This window comes from Neopsephotus bourkii, unplaced genomic scaffold (assembly GCF_033783945.1).
Source record: "Neopsephotus bourkii isolate Nb327-2 ecotype Australia unplaced genomic scaffold, CSIRO-AGI_Nbou_v1 NB_318, whole genome shotgun sequence".
In the NCBI taxonomy this organism is placed as follows: domain Eukaryota; kingdom Metazoa; phylum Chordata; class Aves; order Psittaciformes; family Psittacidae; genus Neopsephotus; species Neopsephotus bourkii.
In genome coordinates this window covers 4,797,399-4,816,340 of record NW_026900826.1, presented here as the reverse complement: position 1 = coordinate 4,816,340, position 18,942 = coordinate 4,797,399, and the positions used below count along the sequence as shown (strand labels likewise).

The following is an 18,942-nucleotide window of genomic DNA, read 5'->3' as shown; positions in this document are numbered from 1 at the left end:
CGTGGGAGCTGGGATGCCTCATGTCACATTTTTGCTCTCTGAAGTGTAGGATTCAGACGCCAGTTGACTTGGTAAATTCATGTATGCTGCCCATGAAAGCATTGTGCTGTGTTCCAGGTACCTTCTCTGACTGTGCAATATCACCAGCCCCAGTAACTAAAAATCTTGAGAAGTTTTCAATATGAAGAGGGAGGATGCTGTGTCTGTGTGGTGGTACTTCTGGTTTCATACTTGCTCTGAGTTGTTCTTTGCAATACTATTGCAATTGGGTTTCAGAAGCAGCAGTGCTTACGTACTTGCAACTAAAAAGAAAGGAATCAGAACATTCACTCACCTGGCTCTGATGCCCTTGCTAAAGCAGTGGGCCTGCTCCTGTCGCACTAAAAGCCTCCACTTCTGGTGTGAGAAATTATATTTATGCTGCAATATCTATCAATATCCAAGTTATATCCTCAGTAACTTAGAGCTATGAAGCTGTAATGCCAACGAGATGGAAAAGCAATCCGATAGCTCTTAAACTGCTCTTTCTTCCAGATGGTGCCTGGGGCACCAGCTGTTGTAGCTGGGAGTTTTCAATCCCCAGTTCTCTTCTTTCTCGAAAGGATTTCCTTAGACTCCTAAAAAGTGATACCAAACCACCACAGATGAGCAGAAGAGTTTAAAAAGGACCTGACATAACTATGTCTTAGCTGCATCTTTATTTGAAGAGAAGTAGAAATCAATTTGAAGTTTGACAGTCAGCATCTAAGGAAGTTGCAAATGCACCACAGGCATTCTCATTGCTGTACATAGCTGCTCAACTCACTAGTTGGAGTCTCGTTGCCTGCTTTTTTTTCTTTTCCTTGCCTTTTTTTCCCCATGCTATTATATCGTGACCTCTCATTCAGTAATTAAATCATGCTGAGGACATTTTTCCTCACTCTCTTTGGATTTTCACTTGCTAATGCAGATGCATCTCAAAATACCATCTTCCCAAGTTATTAAATCCAGGGCTTGGTGTTACATACTGGGCGTAGTTGAAGTATCAAACCAGCAAAGAAAGACCAAGAAACAAAACAGGATGTAAACCATGTAAATATTGACAGATTGTTTTTATGACTAAGCTATGATTGTTCTTTGTTAATTTGTCTATGTTTCAGAAAAGAAGGGAGGAAATTTGAAGAGCAGAGTAGTAGTTTCTTACAGCAGGCATTTCATCACAGTTTCTTACAGCTATGATGTAGAATTTTCTGTTCAAGAAATCCCTCAAAATGAAAAAAGTTCTGAACAAAAACTATGAGAGTATCTCACAGTGAGGAAAGTCTGGTGTGTTTAAAAGTAACACCAGTGAGTTTTATGTCTGTATCTATAATCTGAGATTAAATACACTGTGGATAAGGTTAAAACAGTAATTTTTTCTAACCACCTACCAGGCACTTATGGAGTATATTGTTTCCTTTTTGACAGCTAAATTACTAGTAATAAAGCTCTGTATCTTTCCCATGATGGTGTTTGTCCTCTAGCATGGTTGTGCAACTGCATCATCTGCCATAAACTGCACCAGTATAAGGATGGCAGAGTCTGGGCCTGTAGCATTTAGTTAACCATTCTGTGTGCCATTAGCAGAGCTGGTACCTTTCTGCCCTCTCCCCTACCTCAGTGCAGGAGGAATAAAGCACCTCAAACTAGTCTATGGCTGCAATTTTGAAAACAGATTTTCTGTGCAAGAAGTTGCCATATGCGCAATCATCCTTTTCCTCTTTGAGTAGCAAACAGCCAGAAGGTACTGAGCCCCCTCTCAGCATTGCAGAGGGAAGAATCTCAGTCATGGCTTTGGTAGCTGTGCCCTGCTGTTTTTTTAACCCATTGAGGTATTTTCTAAAGATGCTCTTATTTCCCTGTGCTTGGCTGGTGTTATGGTGACCATTAGTGAATATATCAAGTTACTGGTATGGGAGTAGCCCTGCCAGGAAGCCAGAGGGCATGTTTAGTGCAAACTGTTTTTAGAAGCCCAAATAGGCACAGCTCTGAGTTGGGTTCCTGCTATGTTAATAGAAGGACTAAATGTTACTTCTCCTACCCCCTGAACTTGGACTGAACACAGCCTGTATCTGAGAAAAGCCTTACTTCTGGGTTGATGTCATATTTGGCTACTTGGCACTTAAAGCATTGTGTAAAGAATAGTTTTCTTAAACTGGGATCAGACAGTTGGATTTTTGAGTTTGGGATCTGCCAGAATTCAGGGGGAGGACTTTTTCAAAGCAGAAAGGGGAGAAATTTAGAAAGGAAGCAAACAAACAAATAAATGCCCCATCTTCCCCAACATGGGAAATTTTAATGAACAGAATATGATCAACTATTTCTGTGGGTTAGAGTGAAAATGAAAAGCAAAGTTAAAGCTGCCCCTGCTTCCTTTCTTCCTGATGTTGAAAGAGATCTGTTCCTTGATTCATGAAGGAAGGAAAATGATCTGCCTCAGGAAAATCAAGTTAGGAAAGTAACTTACTGATTTATTTATTTTAGTCTTCTCATGGTGGTATAAAACATCCAGCTGCAAAGTGCCCTGGTTTGTAAACTGAGCTGCTCCACTAGAGGTTATTCAGATTAAAACTGCTGGAAAACTCTGAGCACCATCCCAAACAGTAAAGTCCAGCATTTTATCATTTATAATCCTCATGCTTTCCTCCTGTCCTCAGATATCAGTTGTAAGATGGCAGCTTTTACCGAAATCTCCATGAGTTCACACATAATATTTATTAAAAAGCTATTTAAATACACCAATTATCTCTTAGGTTCCATTCAAAATAGCAGAGGACATCACATGCTCTCTCGTACTGAGGTTTATACCTTGATCTGTTTTGCTTTTGAATTGTTAGGGGAATTTTAGAAGCCTGATAGTATGGGAATGGTTGTTTCTTGGCTGTATGGGGTATTGATTTGTAAGAGCAGTGATAGTGTAACTGATCAACTAATTGAGACATTGATAAAGCTTTTTGATAAAGGATGCCATTCTTCTCCTATCTCAGCTCATTTGCTATTGTGTTTTTTGCTAGGTTGAGCATCCAACCCAAACACATTCATTAGGACCACAAAGATCCCTGTGAGTACTGAGAAGACTATAACCACCACTGCTGACTCACTCACTGCACATGGGAACTGCTACCCAGCCTTTCCCTCCCACCCCCATTCACATGTTATCTGCCCATGGAGTGGGTTCCCTCAACTGGGAACTGGCTTCATCTCCATCTCAGTGGTACCTTTCCTGATAGCCTAATTTTGGCTCTGAGCTAGATCCAGTGACTAGATAGGATAAGTATAAGATTTCAGCCAGATGGATTATGATCAACATTTTCTTTTCAATGTTCTTGGCTCCAACCCCACAGAAGATTGCTTCAGCCCAACAGAATAAAACCCTGTCCTTCAGGCAGCTGAGCCAGTTGCCTTATTTTATCATGCAATGTGATTATCCTGTATGTTCCATATAAGAGGTATTCAACTCAGACCTTCTGGTTTGTACCTGAAATCTGAATTTGCTGCCAACTTTAAGGCCTACACAGTGTGAACTTCCTTACACAAGTAGAAGAAGGCATTAAGAATCTGGACCTATGTATAATATAACAAAAAAAAAAGTCTTTTATTTCTTACATTTCACCCTGACAAAAAATAATGTACGTGCTATACTGAGCTTTGTGGTGGTGAGGAAAACTCCTTGTGAAGCTTATAAACTTATTCAATGCACATACATAATGACTTCTTTTTCCCCCCAACTTGATTCAGATTATAAATTAATGAGAGGTAGTCCACCAGTCCTTACTGAGTAATTCTGCAATCACATATTCATGCTGAAGAAGACCTTTCAGTGAGATTCTTCACAGGGTAAGCCTTTGCCAGCTATTGGAAATGGGATCATTGCAGAGATACTAACATTGCCTGCTACTTATCAAATGTAGCACAAATCTGCCTGGCCTTTTATTAATTATTTATAATGTAGCAGACAAAGATAAGAGTCTTAGAATTATTATTGGAAGAATTTGTGACCTATTATGAAGTGAAAGTGATTTTGATATATGAGCAGTATCGGGAGGAACTGCCAGTGTGAAAACTCAAACCGGATCTGTGTGCATAATAATCTTGTCTCATAGGAAGTGGTGGGAGTAACATGTGAAAGAGGTTGTTCACATGTCAGTATCCTTGGGAGCTCTCTAGGTGACTTTTCCTGCACTTTGTGATATTCTGCAAAAAGAAAGATTCTCCTTCCCCTTCTTGAGCCTTTTTATGTCACAAACTGTGCACACAAAGCCATGTCTGTAACAGCTCACAATGGTTCTTCAGCAAAGGGTGCAAAGTAGGATCAGGTGCAAAACAAAGGTTCCAGTCCATGATGGTCGTTACAACTACAAATCTCACTGCTAGATAATGTTAATCATTAAAGCAAAGATATTCTTAAAACTTCATTATTAAAGGCTGATTTATCTTTCCACATTATATTGTGATGAATACCAGACAAGCTTTCGCATTGCTTTTACTCACAGCGTAACTGGAATCACAAACAGTTTTCATAATGAAGTCCACAGCCTGCAAAAGATTTGTATTCCAAGTGTACACGTAGACCCTGTTGTTCTAGATTGTACTTCTTTCCTGAAGCATGTACTGACAAGCTCTTCAGTGTGTTTATTACTGTACAACACCGTGAACCAAGTAATGTTTATTACTGGTTGCGCATTAGGTCACTCCAGAGTTTCACCACAACAGGGTATGTTTTAAATGGGTTGTGCCTGAAGGGCACTATCCCTTAGGGATTAGTTTAGAAGAACCTGAATCTTAATAAGGATATGCTGAGCTCCCACCTCAGCCTCAGGAGAGAGTAGGTGGAGTGACAAGTCCTGTCCTTCTATTCTCTGAGCACAACCACTCTTGATATGTACCTGGTCTTTTTCCAGGGCTCTCTGGGATGAAGGAAATCTTCTGCATGTCCTGTCTCACTCCTTACAGCTGCACTAAAGCCAACCGCAATTACTGGTATGTGTATTATGTTGAATAATTAAGTCTATGTAACTTCATGAATACATGTGTATTACACCTAAGTTACATTAATAGAGGAAAGATGCGTGCATAAATATATGTACCAGACTGCTCCATACAGATGGTATTTATTCTATATTAATTAGTATTGCATTCAGAATTTCCCCCCTCTTTAAATATTTTGAACATAATCTTTTAGAATCTAAATGTACACGTACAGATTCTTTTTGTTTTGAGAGCTGACCATTGCATTTTATCTTAATTCAACATAAATGGCATTAGCTTGTTCTTATAAGTACTATATTGTGTATCTTCTATCTAAATGCCATTATTGTAATTCTACTCTCTACTTAAATCAAGTTAATCAATTGATTTAATCAGTTGAAAGATGGAAAGCAAACAATAGTGCTAACCCTCCTGAAATTTGGAGAGTTAAGAGGTTGAGTTTGACTGCATGTGAGTCTTCAGGTGTTGGCTTCACTGGCCATCACCTTGTTTTATAGTTTGTTTTTCTTAGTCACTTGTTTCAAAACAACATTACACATAAGCATGAAATGCAGCCACTGCTGAGATTTTACTGTTCAGCATAACTTGCCCAGAAATACTGCTTGAGACATGTGGTTTTTGCCATTGTAGTCTTACACTAGAACATTTCTGCCTTACAACCAGAGCCACACAGATGTGGCTAAAACCAACAAAGCAATGACGCTATCATAGATATTCAAACCCCATTGCTTTAAGGGACACTCTAAAGGAAACTAGGCCAAAAAATTGACCTATTTTAAAAGACATGGCAATCTGTTCTTTTAAAAAATGATTCACACTCCATTGAGTCCTTCTCTCTCTCCTATACCATGGAAAATATTGTACAGTAGCAAGAATCAGCATTTTTCTCTCTCTGTACAGTTTCCCATATAAACGTTTGAAGCTGAAATCTCCAGTTTGACATTTTAGTTTTTCTCCATCACTGATCTTGAGGAAAAAAAAAAATCTTCTTAAAAATTACCAAATGCACAAACTGAACTGATTAGGTGTCGCTAACTGCAATTACTACCTCTCTGCACTTTCTCCCAAGCGTTAGCTGCAGTGGACCCATTTAGCAGCCAAAAGGTCTTAGAATCCATAAAGGATTTTTGTTTCTAGGGACTTCCATGTTTTGCATTTGAAAGCCAGGAGCAGTGAGCCATATTTCTCAGTTATTTTGTTGTTTGAAATCTGGCTGTGAAACTCTGTTTACTTTGTGTTGGACTCCCGCCAGAGAAGGCCTGGTTTTAGCAGATGGTCACAGAGCAGAGGCCAGACATTTCCTGCTGCGTCCTGACGAGGCACTGATAGCACCGCTCTCAGGCACCGGCAGCGCTGTCTTCTGCAGCCACCATGCTAGAGGTGCAGTGACGGTGGGTGGAAAGGTGGTGAAGAGTCCATGAAGCATCCCCTGGGGCAAAAGCCTTTGTGAACAAGAGAGTCCTGACATGGTGCTCAGAGATGGTGGAGCTGCCAGTCAGAAGATGAGCTGGAGTTTGACTAAGAAGAACTGAAGTGTTCAACCAGATGGACATAAACCAGTAGTGATGAGCTGTGATTGCTCTGATCTTTGATAGGACACCCCACTGTCTTGCCAGGGATAGAGATCTGAAAGAAGAAAGACAAAATGGGAGACTATGGCATTGTGTAGTTTTACCTGTCTGCTCTACAGGCACAATGTGCACGTAGCATTTTCCTTTTCCCCCATTTCTGGGGGGCAACTTCTCAGAGAAAAAAAAAATCCTTAATGTGTCCTCAGGCTGGTGTTTGATCTTTCAAGACACTGCCTGCTTGCAAGATGGGGAATCAAAGGGCAATGCCATAATTGCAAGCACTTGTTTATTGCTGGATCACTGCCTTGCCAACTTGCATACAGGAGAAAATGCAAACAAATTTCTCAGGCAGGCCTAGGACCTGGAAATCTTCCAGCATTCCTTTAGGCAGCAGTAAGATTAAGAACATCCACAGTTTGGGGACCCAGAGCTTGGACCAACATAGCTGAAATTCACAGATCCTAAATAGCTGTATGGCTCTGCCTCTGGGGATTCAGTGGTCTCTTGTTCTCTGCTATCAGGTACCTGGAGCCACCACATTACCATGTCAATAATTTGGGTCATGATTTTGTGCAAGTGACAAGGACCCTGTGAACTGCAGCAGGCCCTCTCCTTGCACTCACGCCATTCTGCAGGTAGGCAATATTTAGTTTTGAATGCTTGTGCCTTTCCAGTTTACTACTGGATCTCAGAAGAAAACTAAGCAAGGGAAGACTGAAGTGTTGACTGCTTTATTACATGAAACTTGCATATATTTCTCTCTCCTTGGCCTTGATTCTGTCAGAATCTCCTCAGACTGAACCTCTGGGTCAGCACAAGAGACAACTGACAAGATCAGGCATCTGTGTAGGGGTCCACATAAACATGGAGCAAGGGCTGCATACCCATTTCATTAGAGCCTTGAAACTGCCCTGCAGAGATACAAATGACTAAGTAGATGGCAAAGCAGAGAACTGGAGCTGTGCTTGCCAAGAAAACTGCTTCCATAACTAGTCAGAGTGGTAGCTAATACTTTGCCAGAGAAGGACTCGTGATCATGGCCTACCACATGGCCTACCTCACACTTCCCTAGCAGTTTCTGGTGAGTCCCATTATTTGCCATGTTGCAATACTGCCCACCACAAAACACTTGCACCCACTCCAAACGTGCTGCAAGACCCAGCGAAGCTCTGCAAACCTCTGGTCAAGTAGGATTTCATTATAATTAAAAAAACCCTTTTATGTTACCAGGTTTGAACACAGCCCGGTTTCTCCTGTCAGTTGGTATGACATGATTGTGAAGGTTTTCTAGGTAAACTGGCTATGTTTTTTTTAATAATTGAAACCATAAAAGTGAAATATTAATTAAAAATGGTGAGGTGAATTACTAGTTATTGCGCTACACATGATATGAGATAACAAAACAAAGAGAACCAGAGGCAGATGTCTTGGGCATAGCTAAGGATACACCGAGACAGAGATCCCTAGGGAGGGAGAGCTGCAAAAAGCCATCAAAATGGAGTTCACTGAACCAGCGTTTAAAGCTTTTGGAAAGTGTCTTTTTTTAGCAAGCCTTTAAAGTCAATTATCCTCACAGAATATGTTTTATATTTGTCTTGAGGATAAAGATAGCAAGATTTCATTATTTATCTGCCTTAGACCTCAGGTTAGTCTCTCAGTGTGCAGTCTCTGGCTTTGTGCTAGGCAAGAGGTGGCAGATCCCTCTCTATTGACAGGAGAGAGGGAAAAGTGTCTTTCCCTCAGTGCTGTCTGCTAGCTGGAGAAAGGGCAGCGAGGCTTTCCTCCTTGAAAGCATGAGATGCTATATGCCCTGACTGTCAGAGACAATTTATAACGCAAGAAAAAACAAACCAAAGCCATGATAAAATACAGTAGAGAAAATGCAGGAAAATAGGTTAGACAGTATTTAAGTGAAACTTTTCCCCACAGAGAGGGCTTGTGTTAGAGCCTAAGCTCCAGAAAGGGAGGAAAAATAAACACATCTTTTGGAATTAACCTGACAAAATGGAGTTAGCTCCCACCTGTCACAGGACTGCATGGTGGAGATTGTCTTCTTGCAGACAGCCACTTCTTTCTTTCCTCAAAACAGCTCTTTCATTCTCTTTTGAAGGTCAGCCTCTAATGAATATATCTGTCCAGTGCAGCAGGCTTCCAGTGCTTCTGAGTTAGAAGGGACAGGAATTTTAGCGCTAGTACAGCAGCATCAGTTTCCAGATGAGCAAAATCTGTCTGCAGAGCAAAAAGGAAAGGTGGAAGGGAAGCTCCTGGCCTACCTGCTCTTCAATAAAAACAGACACTTGGAAAATGGGAAAAAACCACGAAATATGCCGGTCCTGCAAATACTGGTCAGGTTTCTGACATGCTTAAACTTTCATGCACGCCTCTGTTTACGGCAATGAAACTTAAAATTAACTCCTTTGTATTACTTTTTGGATGTTTTTCTCACAGTGCTGATCAGGAGCTCAATCTCTGCATCCAATGAAGGTGTTCAGAGCCATTAGATAGAAGAACAGTTTTAGCGGTCCTTGGTGGATATTCCCTGGAGGCCTCCAGTCAGTCCATCTGAGTTCAGGTTTGTCTCTTAGCTGCTAAGTAATTCCCTCAGTGTATCCAAGTTAATTTTGCCAGCCCAAGCTTTTTGTTTACACAATTACTCTGTATCTATTTGTTATTTTCTTTATAATCATAGAATCAACTAGGTTGGAAAAGACCTTTAAGATCATCAAGTCCAACCGTTACCCCAGGACTGCCAAGTCACCACTTTAGTTGTTTATCATCATGTAAACTGCATATCAGATGCCACCATTTCTTTCACCCATTTTGCACAGCACAGAGACTGTAGGAAACACAAGGCAAGCTCAGCCGGTTGCATAGATCAGCTAAAATGGCCTTCATATGTGCATCAACCTACCGCATAAAGGGAAAAATTCCTCACTTGGTGTTAGAATAGTTATGTAACAAGCCTGCACCAAACCCCATGGTCAGTCACACTGAGGGAATGTGGGGAAAGCACTGAGGGGGAATTACTCCTAATATGAAAAAGACTCTTGGAGAGCAGAATGTGGGCTTCTCTGCTGTATTTCTACACAACACAGCACTGTTTCTTTCAAATTTCGTAGTGGGAAAAAAAATCTTCTTTAAGAAGAATAATTTAGATTCTTCTTTGTTGCTAAGCCTTTTTTTTTACATAAAATGGGACCCCAATCTCATTATGGGCCTCTGCAATCTTATTTTGGGCCTACTACTCAAACACAGCAGTAGAAACTGGCTTGCAGTTGAAAGGCTTCTTCACACCAAAGAAAGCACAGAAAAAAGTTGTGTTGTTTTTAAAGGTGAGTTGATGGTGAGATATGGGCACACAGACATAGCTTTTGAGGCCCACTGACCACTTCCACCACAAAAATGCAGCCTGGGAGTCTGGCCCACTTATTTAATCTCTGTGCCAATTTAATCACATTGTGCCCTAAAACACCTGGTGTAAGCACAGGGGGGTGGTGGCGGTGCTGGGGTGCCAGCCCCTGCCCGACACTGTTTGTAGAAGAGATGTGACTCTTATTTTTTTGGTTACATGATGCCCATACAGCTGTATGTAAGTGTGATGACAATTTGACATGGCTGGGAACTGAATTTGTGAGGAGCTAAATAATAAATTTGTCTTCCAACTGCTGGTTTAGACTGAAAGCAACATTGAAATGATGTATTTTTTTCCAATTTACTGTAATAGTCTACAATCCTGCAAACACAATCCATGTTTGCTGAACTTCATTCTGATGTGTAGGCCCATCAATTTCAGTCTGGACTAATCAAACATTTTTAGGGCTGGGATCCCTATGGGTTACGCTGCAGTTAGGCAGATGTCACAGGGTCCAACTAAAGATCCCAACAGGGACAACCCTGGCTGTGTTGATTCAACTGGTATTAAGTGGAAATTGCCACAAAACTAGAAAATGTCACCCAGGGCATTCCCCTTTCTCTTCCTGTTTACATGTATATTGAAGTAGTTTTCCTGCAAAAAGCATAGCAGTTAGAGATTTAAAATTGATTACTTTTCTGTTTACTTCTGATTACAATTTTTACTTGTGTTTTTCTCTTCTTTTATTGGATGCCCTTAACAAATTTCCAGTAAAAGTTAAAAAACTGCTTTTAATAAGAGGCAGGAAGAAGAAAGCTTAGTTTTTGTGGTTCTGATGAGAAGTTTTATAAGAAGAAGAAAATCACCATCATTGTCATAGCCATTAATATTCTGATTCTGGAGCAGCAGAGAGTAAGCAAAGATTTGGTTTTGAAAAGTATCCCTTTGGCTGGTGACGCAGTAATTCACAAATACTCATCTCCCACATTTAGCAATGCCGTCTCCATGCGTTTTTACATTGTACGTTGTCTTTTGGCACACATTTTCTGTGATCAGCATAGGCTGGTATGTCACTCCTTCTTCCTTGCATACCACTGTCAGAAAGGGGACCTGTGTGTTCATCCCCTGCCAAGTCACACTGTGAATTAGCATCAGAACACTACTGGAATTGGAATCATTGGGAAAAGAAGGGATATACAGGGGCAGCTTGAGCCGGCTTTTCCGTTCACAGAAAGCTGGGGGTAACGGCCCGTGGGAGTCGTGGCACCACAGCCCCGTTTATGTGCAGGGGACACAGAAGACTGAGGGCAGCCCGGCCTGCCTCGATGGCTGGCGGCACCTCAAGGACTCGGGAGCAGCGAGGCATAGATTTTGTTTTCATTTACAACCACCGATGACTTGAGGAGCTGCCCGCGCTGGGGGCAGGGGAAGGTGCCGGCGGCAGCGGCTGTGGTGCAGCCCGCTGATGTAATGCTGCCGCCGCCGCAGGACCGGGGTTCACGTGGCTCCTGTGCGCAGCTCTGCGCTCGGTGCACCCGTACGGATCATGCACACCGACGTGCACTAAATACAGACAGCTGTCTCTAAACCCGTACACACGCACGATCACACGTGTGTTATTCTCGCTGCTGCACGCAGCAGGGGCTGCCCCGCAGGGCCCGGCCGATCCAGGGACACCCCATCATCCGCGGCCGGAATATCGCCGGGACCGACCCCCAGCTCGGGCTCACCGCCTCGGCCGCGCCCCCGAACCCGGCCCCCCCCTTCTCGGCGGCGGCTCTGGGCGGCCCGTCTGCTCGGGCAGCGCCGAGCCTGCGCACTGCGGCGCCCGGGCGGGCACGGCGGCCGCGGGGCGAGGAGCGGCGGCGCTGGGCGGGCCGGGCCAGGTGCTGCGAGGCGGGGGGAGCGCGGAGCGACCCTGCGCGGGGGCGGCGGCGGAGGCCGTGCCGCCATGCGCCGTGCCGCGGCCCGGGCTCGCCATCCTGCGGCGTAGCGGCGGGACGCGGCTTGGCTTTCCGCCCGTGATGTCCCCCGGGCAACAGGGGAAGGCGACTTACTCGAGGGCTGCGGCAGAGGCCTAGTGCGGCCAGCCCTGCTCCGCGTCCCCGCAGCCGCGCCCCCATGGCCGAGGAGCAGCAGCCGGAGGGGCAGCCGCCGCGGCGGCTCGCAGGCACCCCCGTGCCCGGCGGGGCCCTACCGGCCCTAGTGCCGGGGCTGCAAGGCGGCGAGGCCAGCGCGCTGCAGCACAAGATCTGCAGCTCCATCTGGTAAGGGCCGGGCCCCGCCGCCGCCGCGCCGCCCGGGTCGGCTGGCCTCAGGCCAGGGCTCGGTACGCGGTGGGGGGGAAGGGAAGAGAGCGCGGCGCGGGCGCGGAGGCGGCGCTGGGAGGGGGGGAGCGCGGCCCCTTTGTGCCGCGGTGCGCGGAGCCTCCTGCCCCCTCCCCCTCCTAAGAGCGGGGCTGCGCCCCCAGCCGCGCAGCGCGGAAAACACGCGTGGCCGCGGGCAGGTGCCGCTCGGGCGGCCGCGGGGTCGGCGCTGCTGCCCTGCTTGGTGCTGGTTGTTTTCCAGGAGCGAGGCAGCCCGGCTGTGCCGGGGTGAGTTAGTGGTGCTGCCCGCCTGTGTGTGGGGATAATGGTAGCTACGGGGCGGCTCTGCTCAGCCGGATGGGTGCAGTCTCACCTGCCGAAGGCATTTTAATCAGCCGGCATTTTACGCGGCACCCTGTTTTTACATGTTTTTATTCACGTGAGACCCCCAGCACAGTGTTGATGCAGCAGGGAATGCAGAGCATCGCATTAAGGGTGCATTTTTCCAGCTTCCTCCTAAGCCTCTGTTCTGAGTTTCCAGTTTGGCAATTGAAATGCAATTTTGGCTAAAACTTGTGATAGGGGTTTGCAAGTTCCTGCACAGGAATCCAGTTGTTTTGGGGGTATTTTTTCTTAAAAATTAAAACAAAATTCGTGGTAAACCAGCATTTTACTTCATAGTATTTATTTTATGTGCATTTTGGGTTAAGAGTTAAATGGAGTTGATCTTGCACTGCAAATAAAATACTTGGGTTTTGCTTTTAATCTGGAAGAAGCTGTCACCTGCAGCATTTATATTTTGCCTATTTTTAAAAGCTGCTTTTGGCTGAGGGGGCTGATAAAAGTATTGCAAAAGTTGGGAGTTGTAAGTATAGGTTACTCATCTATAGTGTATTCCTTTATACACATCGTACGTATATATTTGTACACATCCTCATCCTAATAAAAACATACTGATCTAGCTTTTGTAATACTTCATATTGTAATTAGATTTTATGGTTTGAATTGATGTAGCTGGAAAACAAAAATAATCAAAAGTATAATTTTGCCTTGAGATTTTATCATCGTATGGTGTACTAAAATGGCATTTATTGTTGGGTTGTTGATTGTTTTGGTTGTTAAACAGTAATAATTCGTTGTCCTTAATCCACACTTGCTACCTTTTGTTTTGGTTTTCTCTGCAATGTGACCTAGAGAAGGAATACAAACTGCAGAATTTCCTGTCTGTTTAGATCACAATATCTTCACACCCTCTTAATTTACTATGATATTTAGTCATGGCCTTTTTATATTTTCTTCTCTTTCCATGAACATGATGTTTGGAAATGAGCTTCAGAGAGCATGTTTACATTGCATTCAGATTAGGTATCATGTCCAAGTTGAAGACAAAATGGCTACTAAGTAAAACCTCTGCTTTTATTATAGGTTTTCTTCTCAAGGAAATAAAAGCATGTATGTTAGCCTTTTAAGTGAAAGCTACCTACTTGGTTCAGGTAAACTGAATGAATAGCCTGAGCCCATGTTTGGTACAAAGGAATGCAGGGTTTTACCTGGTGCCAACTGCCTGTGACCAGCAGAGGTTTAGCCAGCATCTTGCAGCCCTGTCTGCTGGTACTTTCACGGAGGTTCCTCACCTCTGTGCGAGCGTTTCTCCTGACTACCTGCTTCCTGCACCAGGCTGGGACTTCCCTGCTGCTTTCACTCAGTATCCGTTCCCTGCAGTTACACTGTTGAAATGCAGTATTTGAAGATAAGGTTATTTTTTAGATGTAAACCTTTTCTTTGATATCGTTAAATCCTTTGGGACTACTAGAAATTCTGTGTTTCTGTATTGTGATGAAGCAGCCTTCATTTGAGGCTGGAGTTTAATGTTAATTTGCATCTTTCATGTAGATGCAGCGGTTGTTTTGAGCAGCAAGGATGAGGAGCGTTGCCAGGGAAGTTGTACACGCTGCACTTGGAGTAAACAGTGGAGAGTCTCCTTCTGTAGTTGCAGTCTCAGATTTGCTATTCTGTTCACTGGGCACTGTGTGCTGGTGATGGATAAACAGTGGGAGAGATTGTGGAAGGCTGCTTTTGAAAATGGCAGTGCTCCGCTGTTGACAGAACTAGGTGTAATGTGCAGAAGAGAGCTTCCTCTTTTCTGCCTTCCCTCCTCTTCCTCCCCTTGTCCCCTGCTGTGCCAGTTTTGTGTGATGGCAGGTTGGTGTGTTCAGTTCCTCCTTTGCTTCCCAAAGGGTTTAGCACATCTAGATTAGTACTCTTCTCTATTGTTTTCCCCTGCACATGTTTGTGCATAGTGGATGGTTTTAGTTGGTTGTGTTTGTTTTTTTTACGAAGGGTTTCAGTCTTCAAATGGCATTGTCAATGAAAATAGTATAGCAAAATATAGCAGCTACTGAAATACTGGACTTGAGGCTCACAAACAAGTCTGTACATGTCCTTCCACTGCACTGACAAGTATAAATATAGTGTGTGATGTAGGCCTTAAGTGGGACAACGAGGTATTCATTAGCTCAATTCATACTTAATTTATGCTGTTTACTAAATTAAAATGTAGTTTGACAGAAGTATCTCAAGTGATTGTGAACACGTGGAGTCCCTTTAAAATGAAACAATAGGTTAAGTCCTAATGGTTAAAGTTGCAGGCATGGTTAGTGTATGTACTGAAGATTTAAAACTCTGCTTGCTAGGAGTGCAGTCTGGTTTGGTTTTGGCTTTCTTTTCTGTTTGGTTTGGTTTTTGGCATATTAGGTGACCATTAGTTTGGATTGAGAAGGGGAAGGTAAAAGATTTACTTAGCTGTGCTTAAAAACAAATCAGAAAGTATTTATTTGCATTGCAACATCACATGCAGGTATTTAACTGCTCTCTAGTTACAGTAATTAAAGCTCATCACTGTCAAACTGCATTTTTTTTTCCTTGTCTGCCCCACTTGAACTCTTCCAGCAAAGTGGTGTCAGTTTTTGTTTGGTGTTGTGTAAGTGGCTGAGACAGTTTGATGTGTTCTTACAGTGTCAATGAAACAGGCAAAAATAATATTAGATGTCTTTTAGTGTTGACGGATTAGAAGTCTAGACAGAGAGGGCACGTCTTTGAGAGCCCAGCCTGGCTGATTAGTGTCAGGTTGGGCGGGTTTGTAAATTGTGCTGCTCTTGGCTGGACACTGGGCCTTAATCTGCTGGGTTTTATTTCCCTTTAGATTCATTAAAACTTTAATATTTATTAATAGCTTTTTGTCCAGACATTACAGCCTGAGGTGGGGAAAACCTCCCTCGTCAGCTGTCTTGAGCATACAGACTAAAGGGTTTTGGTTATTTTCTTCGGGTGAGGGTACTGTATTACCAAACATGTTTAATTTGTATATGATATGCATATATATGTATGTATATGCATGAAGTTTCTGTATCCAGACGTACGTGGTGAACACAGAGTCTATTCAACATTACGTTAAGTTGCCAAAGAAACCCTATAGCTTGAAGACAGCCAGCAATGTGCATGTGTAAAAGCAGTGGGGAACTAGGACTGAGATGCAGAGATGACCAGGGGAGGATGGTGTTGGCTGAGGGTCTGCTCTTACTGACATGAAAGAAAAAGACCAACAGTTTTAGGCAATGTAATCCCTCTGCTCACTGTGTTAATCTAAAATCCAGCCCGTAGCTGTGCACGTTGAAGGTGCAGAAGGGTTTGTTTTCATGTGCAGTGTTGCAAATAACTGGTGATGATTCTTCAATGAGTACTTGTTTACTGTTGTAAATAGTAATCTGGTGCTTGCATCTGTGAATGGATTGGCCGCAGCTTCTTTCACCTTGCCTGCATCTCAGCTCTTTTTGACCTAAAGGCATCTGTTAGGATTTGAATATAATAATTGTACTTGAGAGGTTCATTTCTCTCCTCCCTCTCTCCAGTATCTTGTGTGTAAACTGAGCTGAGGACCAGGCAGCATGGAGTGGCAAACACAAAGCGTTGCTTCTGCAGCCGTTTCATTTGGACGTGGGTGTGGATTTCAGATTCATAATTTTTGTCCTCAAATTGCTCTTCTAGCTGAAATTGTATTGGAAAGCCACATGAGCTAGGTCAGGCAGTGCCAAAATTACATGTCCTAAGGCCCAGTTTGCCTTGTGTTGAAGGGGGAGTAGAAAGTGAATTGTACCCTTGTCAGTTCTGAGCTTTTGGTGTTGTGCTGGAAAACCAGATTAACTGATTGTAACACCAATGTTTTCCAGTCCTGGGGAGGCTCCATTCTTTCTAGTCACTCGCATCATTCCTGCTCCCTCCTGCAACTGCACCCATTGCTCCTCATTAGGCATTGTCAGCAAGTGTGGATAGTCACTTAGCTGCTGGCAGAGCAAACGTTCTGCAAATTGGGAAGTGCCATGGAAATTTTTCGTAATACGAATTGCTACTTATTTGTATGGTTACGTCAGCAGAAGAAATGATTGACAGACTTTGTGTTTGTAATTAAATACCCAGCAATGAAGAGGGAAGCTGAGGGGGGTATGCGTTTCAGGCTCTTTGCAAATGCAGGTGCAAACACCTTTTTGGTAGTTACCTTCTGGAGTTGAAATTCCTATAACAACTTTTATATATTTTCCTAAAAAAAAAAGACCAAACAAAACCAAGAAACCAGATTTCTGGAGCCAGGTTGGATTAATCTGTAGACAATCCATCTGCCTTTACTCTTTTTCATTTTTTCAATAGTTTGGGAGAGGGAGGTAGCGAATAAGAGAAAATAAGCCAAAACCAAAAAAACCCCAAACCTCTATATTTTCTTAAATGGTCTGTCAAAATTGAGTGGAAAACTTCAAATTTCCTGTAACAGATTACAGTTTCTTTGTGGTTATTCTGTGCACCAGCCACCGTTCCCTCCTTCATCCTGGTTAATTCATTGTTGGAGGTGGGGAACGAAACTTGCAGTTCTGTGATAAAAGTGTAACTGTTGTGCGGAAGAGCTAATAATTGACAGGCATACAGGCTGCACTTGTTTCACTAAATCTGTGTATCCTCTGAAATGTGTTTACCTGCTTTGTAGAAGTACTTTGAGCCCCTCAGCTAAGAGATGCTGTGTGAAACAGCAAAAATTTCTTCTCATTAACCCAGTTTTCTCTGGCTTTATGGTTCCATTGGTTATCGGTGATGGTGAGACTTGCCTGTCCTGAATGTATTTCCTGGCATGACGTATAAGCTGTCAAATACATAGGAAAAAGTTTAGAATGTTTTAATAGTATTGACCATATTTTAGAGTAGTTCTTGGTGATTTCAGGAAAGGTAAGCATTCCTTGAGCAAAGCATTTGGCAGCATGTCCTGCTTTGCACTCTGCTTCCCCAAATGGATAGTGACAGAAAGTGGGATTTGTTTGATTTGACTCCCATCTGTTTCTGTACCACTTGGTCAAGGTAGCTCAGTTGTAGGTGTTGTGGAGAAAAACGGACTTCCGAGGTGAACGCCATCTCCTAGGGTTTCCATAAAACAATCCATCTGATGGCATTATGTGCCTGTTTCTCTTTGACCGTAATGAATGTTAAGCTGTGTGCCAGCATGTAACCATCTGCGGTGCAGATCTCTTGAATTGGGCAAAATAAATCCTACGCTATTTGTCACTTTTCCAACTTGACTTATTTTTCTAGAGGATGGCCGCTCCATCCCCTCCATGGGTTGATTTGGAGATCTTCCATTCCTTTGAACAAGGTCCAGGTACACCCAACTATTGCTACACATTCCTGTACAGAGGAAACCCTTTCTTTGGGGGGAAGTCCCCCTGAAAGAATTCCTCTTCACCAAAGTGGCTTAAAAAACATTTGCTATTCTCTGCTGATTGCATCCCATTGCTGTTGAGATAGCCTTCCTCAGTGCCACTGGCTGCCGGCAGCAGGCAGGTCAGTGGCACGCAGCAGTCGGTGCCAGATCGGTGTGGGAGGAGAAGCAACTTTCCAAAACGGGGCACGGCCACCACGGTGGTGGAGTTTCTAGGTCAGCAGGTGTGGAAGCCAATTTGGTCTGCAGGCATTTTTACTAGGTTAGAAAATAAACCTGAATAAAATGAATGCTGACCTTTATGTAACCTTTTGAGAACGGAGTTGAGGTTTTATTGAATATCCAGGCTCCGAGTTGGATGGAATAGCTGTGCAGAAAAAAGATCTTTGCAATACAGTCTGCTTTTAGGAGGAGTGGATTTTCCACTCTTGCTCGTGGGTTTTGTTTGTCTTTGTTTCTTGAAACAATAGGATCTAATAAAGTATATGGGAGGAAAACAATATTCAACTAATAAAGGATTTGGCTAAGTTTTACTGCTGTTCATTTAAAATGCATGGAAGTGCATTAAGTTGTTGACTTCACAGCATCAAACATATGCAATTCCTTGTTTCATAAACATTTTATTTTCCACTGCAGGAGTTCCTTTCGCTGAGGCAAGTCAGATGATGTGACATTGTGACTCAGAGCAGCATTTCTAATGAGTTCTTAATAAGCAGAGAAATGCAGGATTGTCCTTCCAGGCCTCCCTTAGCTGGGTTGCTTGCCATGTGGGGCAGGTCTGTTTGATTTGCATATGTCTGTATGCCCCTGGAGAGCAGGAATCCAACTCTCAAGCTGAAAAGAATACTTAAAGCACCCTAGTCCCTCTCCCCAATTTTCCAGATGCTGTATAAATTAACCAGGAAAAAAATATTGGAAGTGGTGAGATGACAGCACTGCTCAGGTTTGGGT

General features: G+C 43.4%; 1 protein-coding gene across 3 annotated transcripts in view; it reads left to right on the top strand.

Annotated features, from left to right (window-relative positions):
• The first annotated feature begins 4,894 nt into the window (after positions 1-4,894).
• RFX7 (regulatory factor X7) overlaps positions 4,895-18,942 on the top strand; it is a 56,587-nt gene continuing 42,539 nt past the window's right edge. The window contains exons 1-2 of one of the 3 annotated variants that reach the window (XM_061347468.1): positions 4,895-4,998; positions 9,027-9,150. Coding sequence is in view for 1 of the 3 variants with exons in the window: in XM_061347467.1 (XP_061203451.1) it covers positions 12,052-12,197 (146 nt within the window). In the remaining 2 variants the exon portion in view is untranslated. Of the gene's footprint in view, positions 4,999-9,026; positions 9,151-11,803; positions 12,198-18,942 lie in introns of those variants that run through there. The other 2 variants (XM_061347467.1, XM_061347469.1) reach the window with 2 other exon arrangements.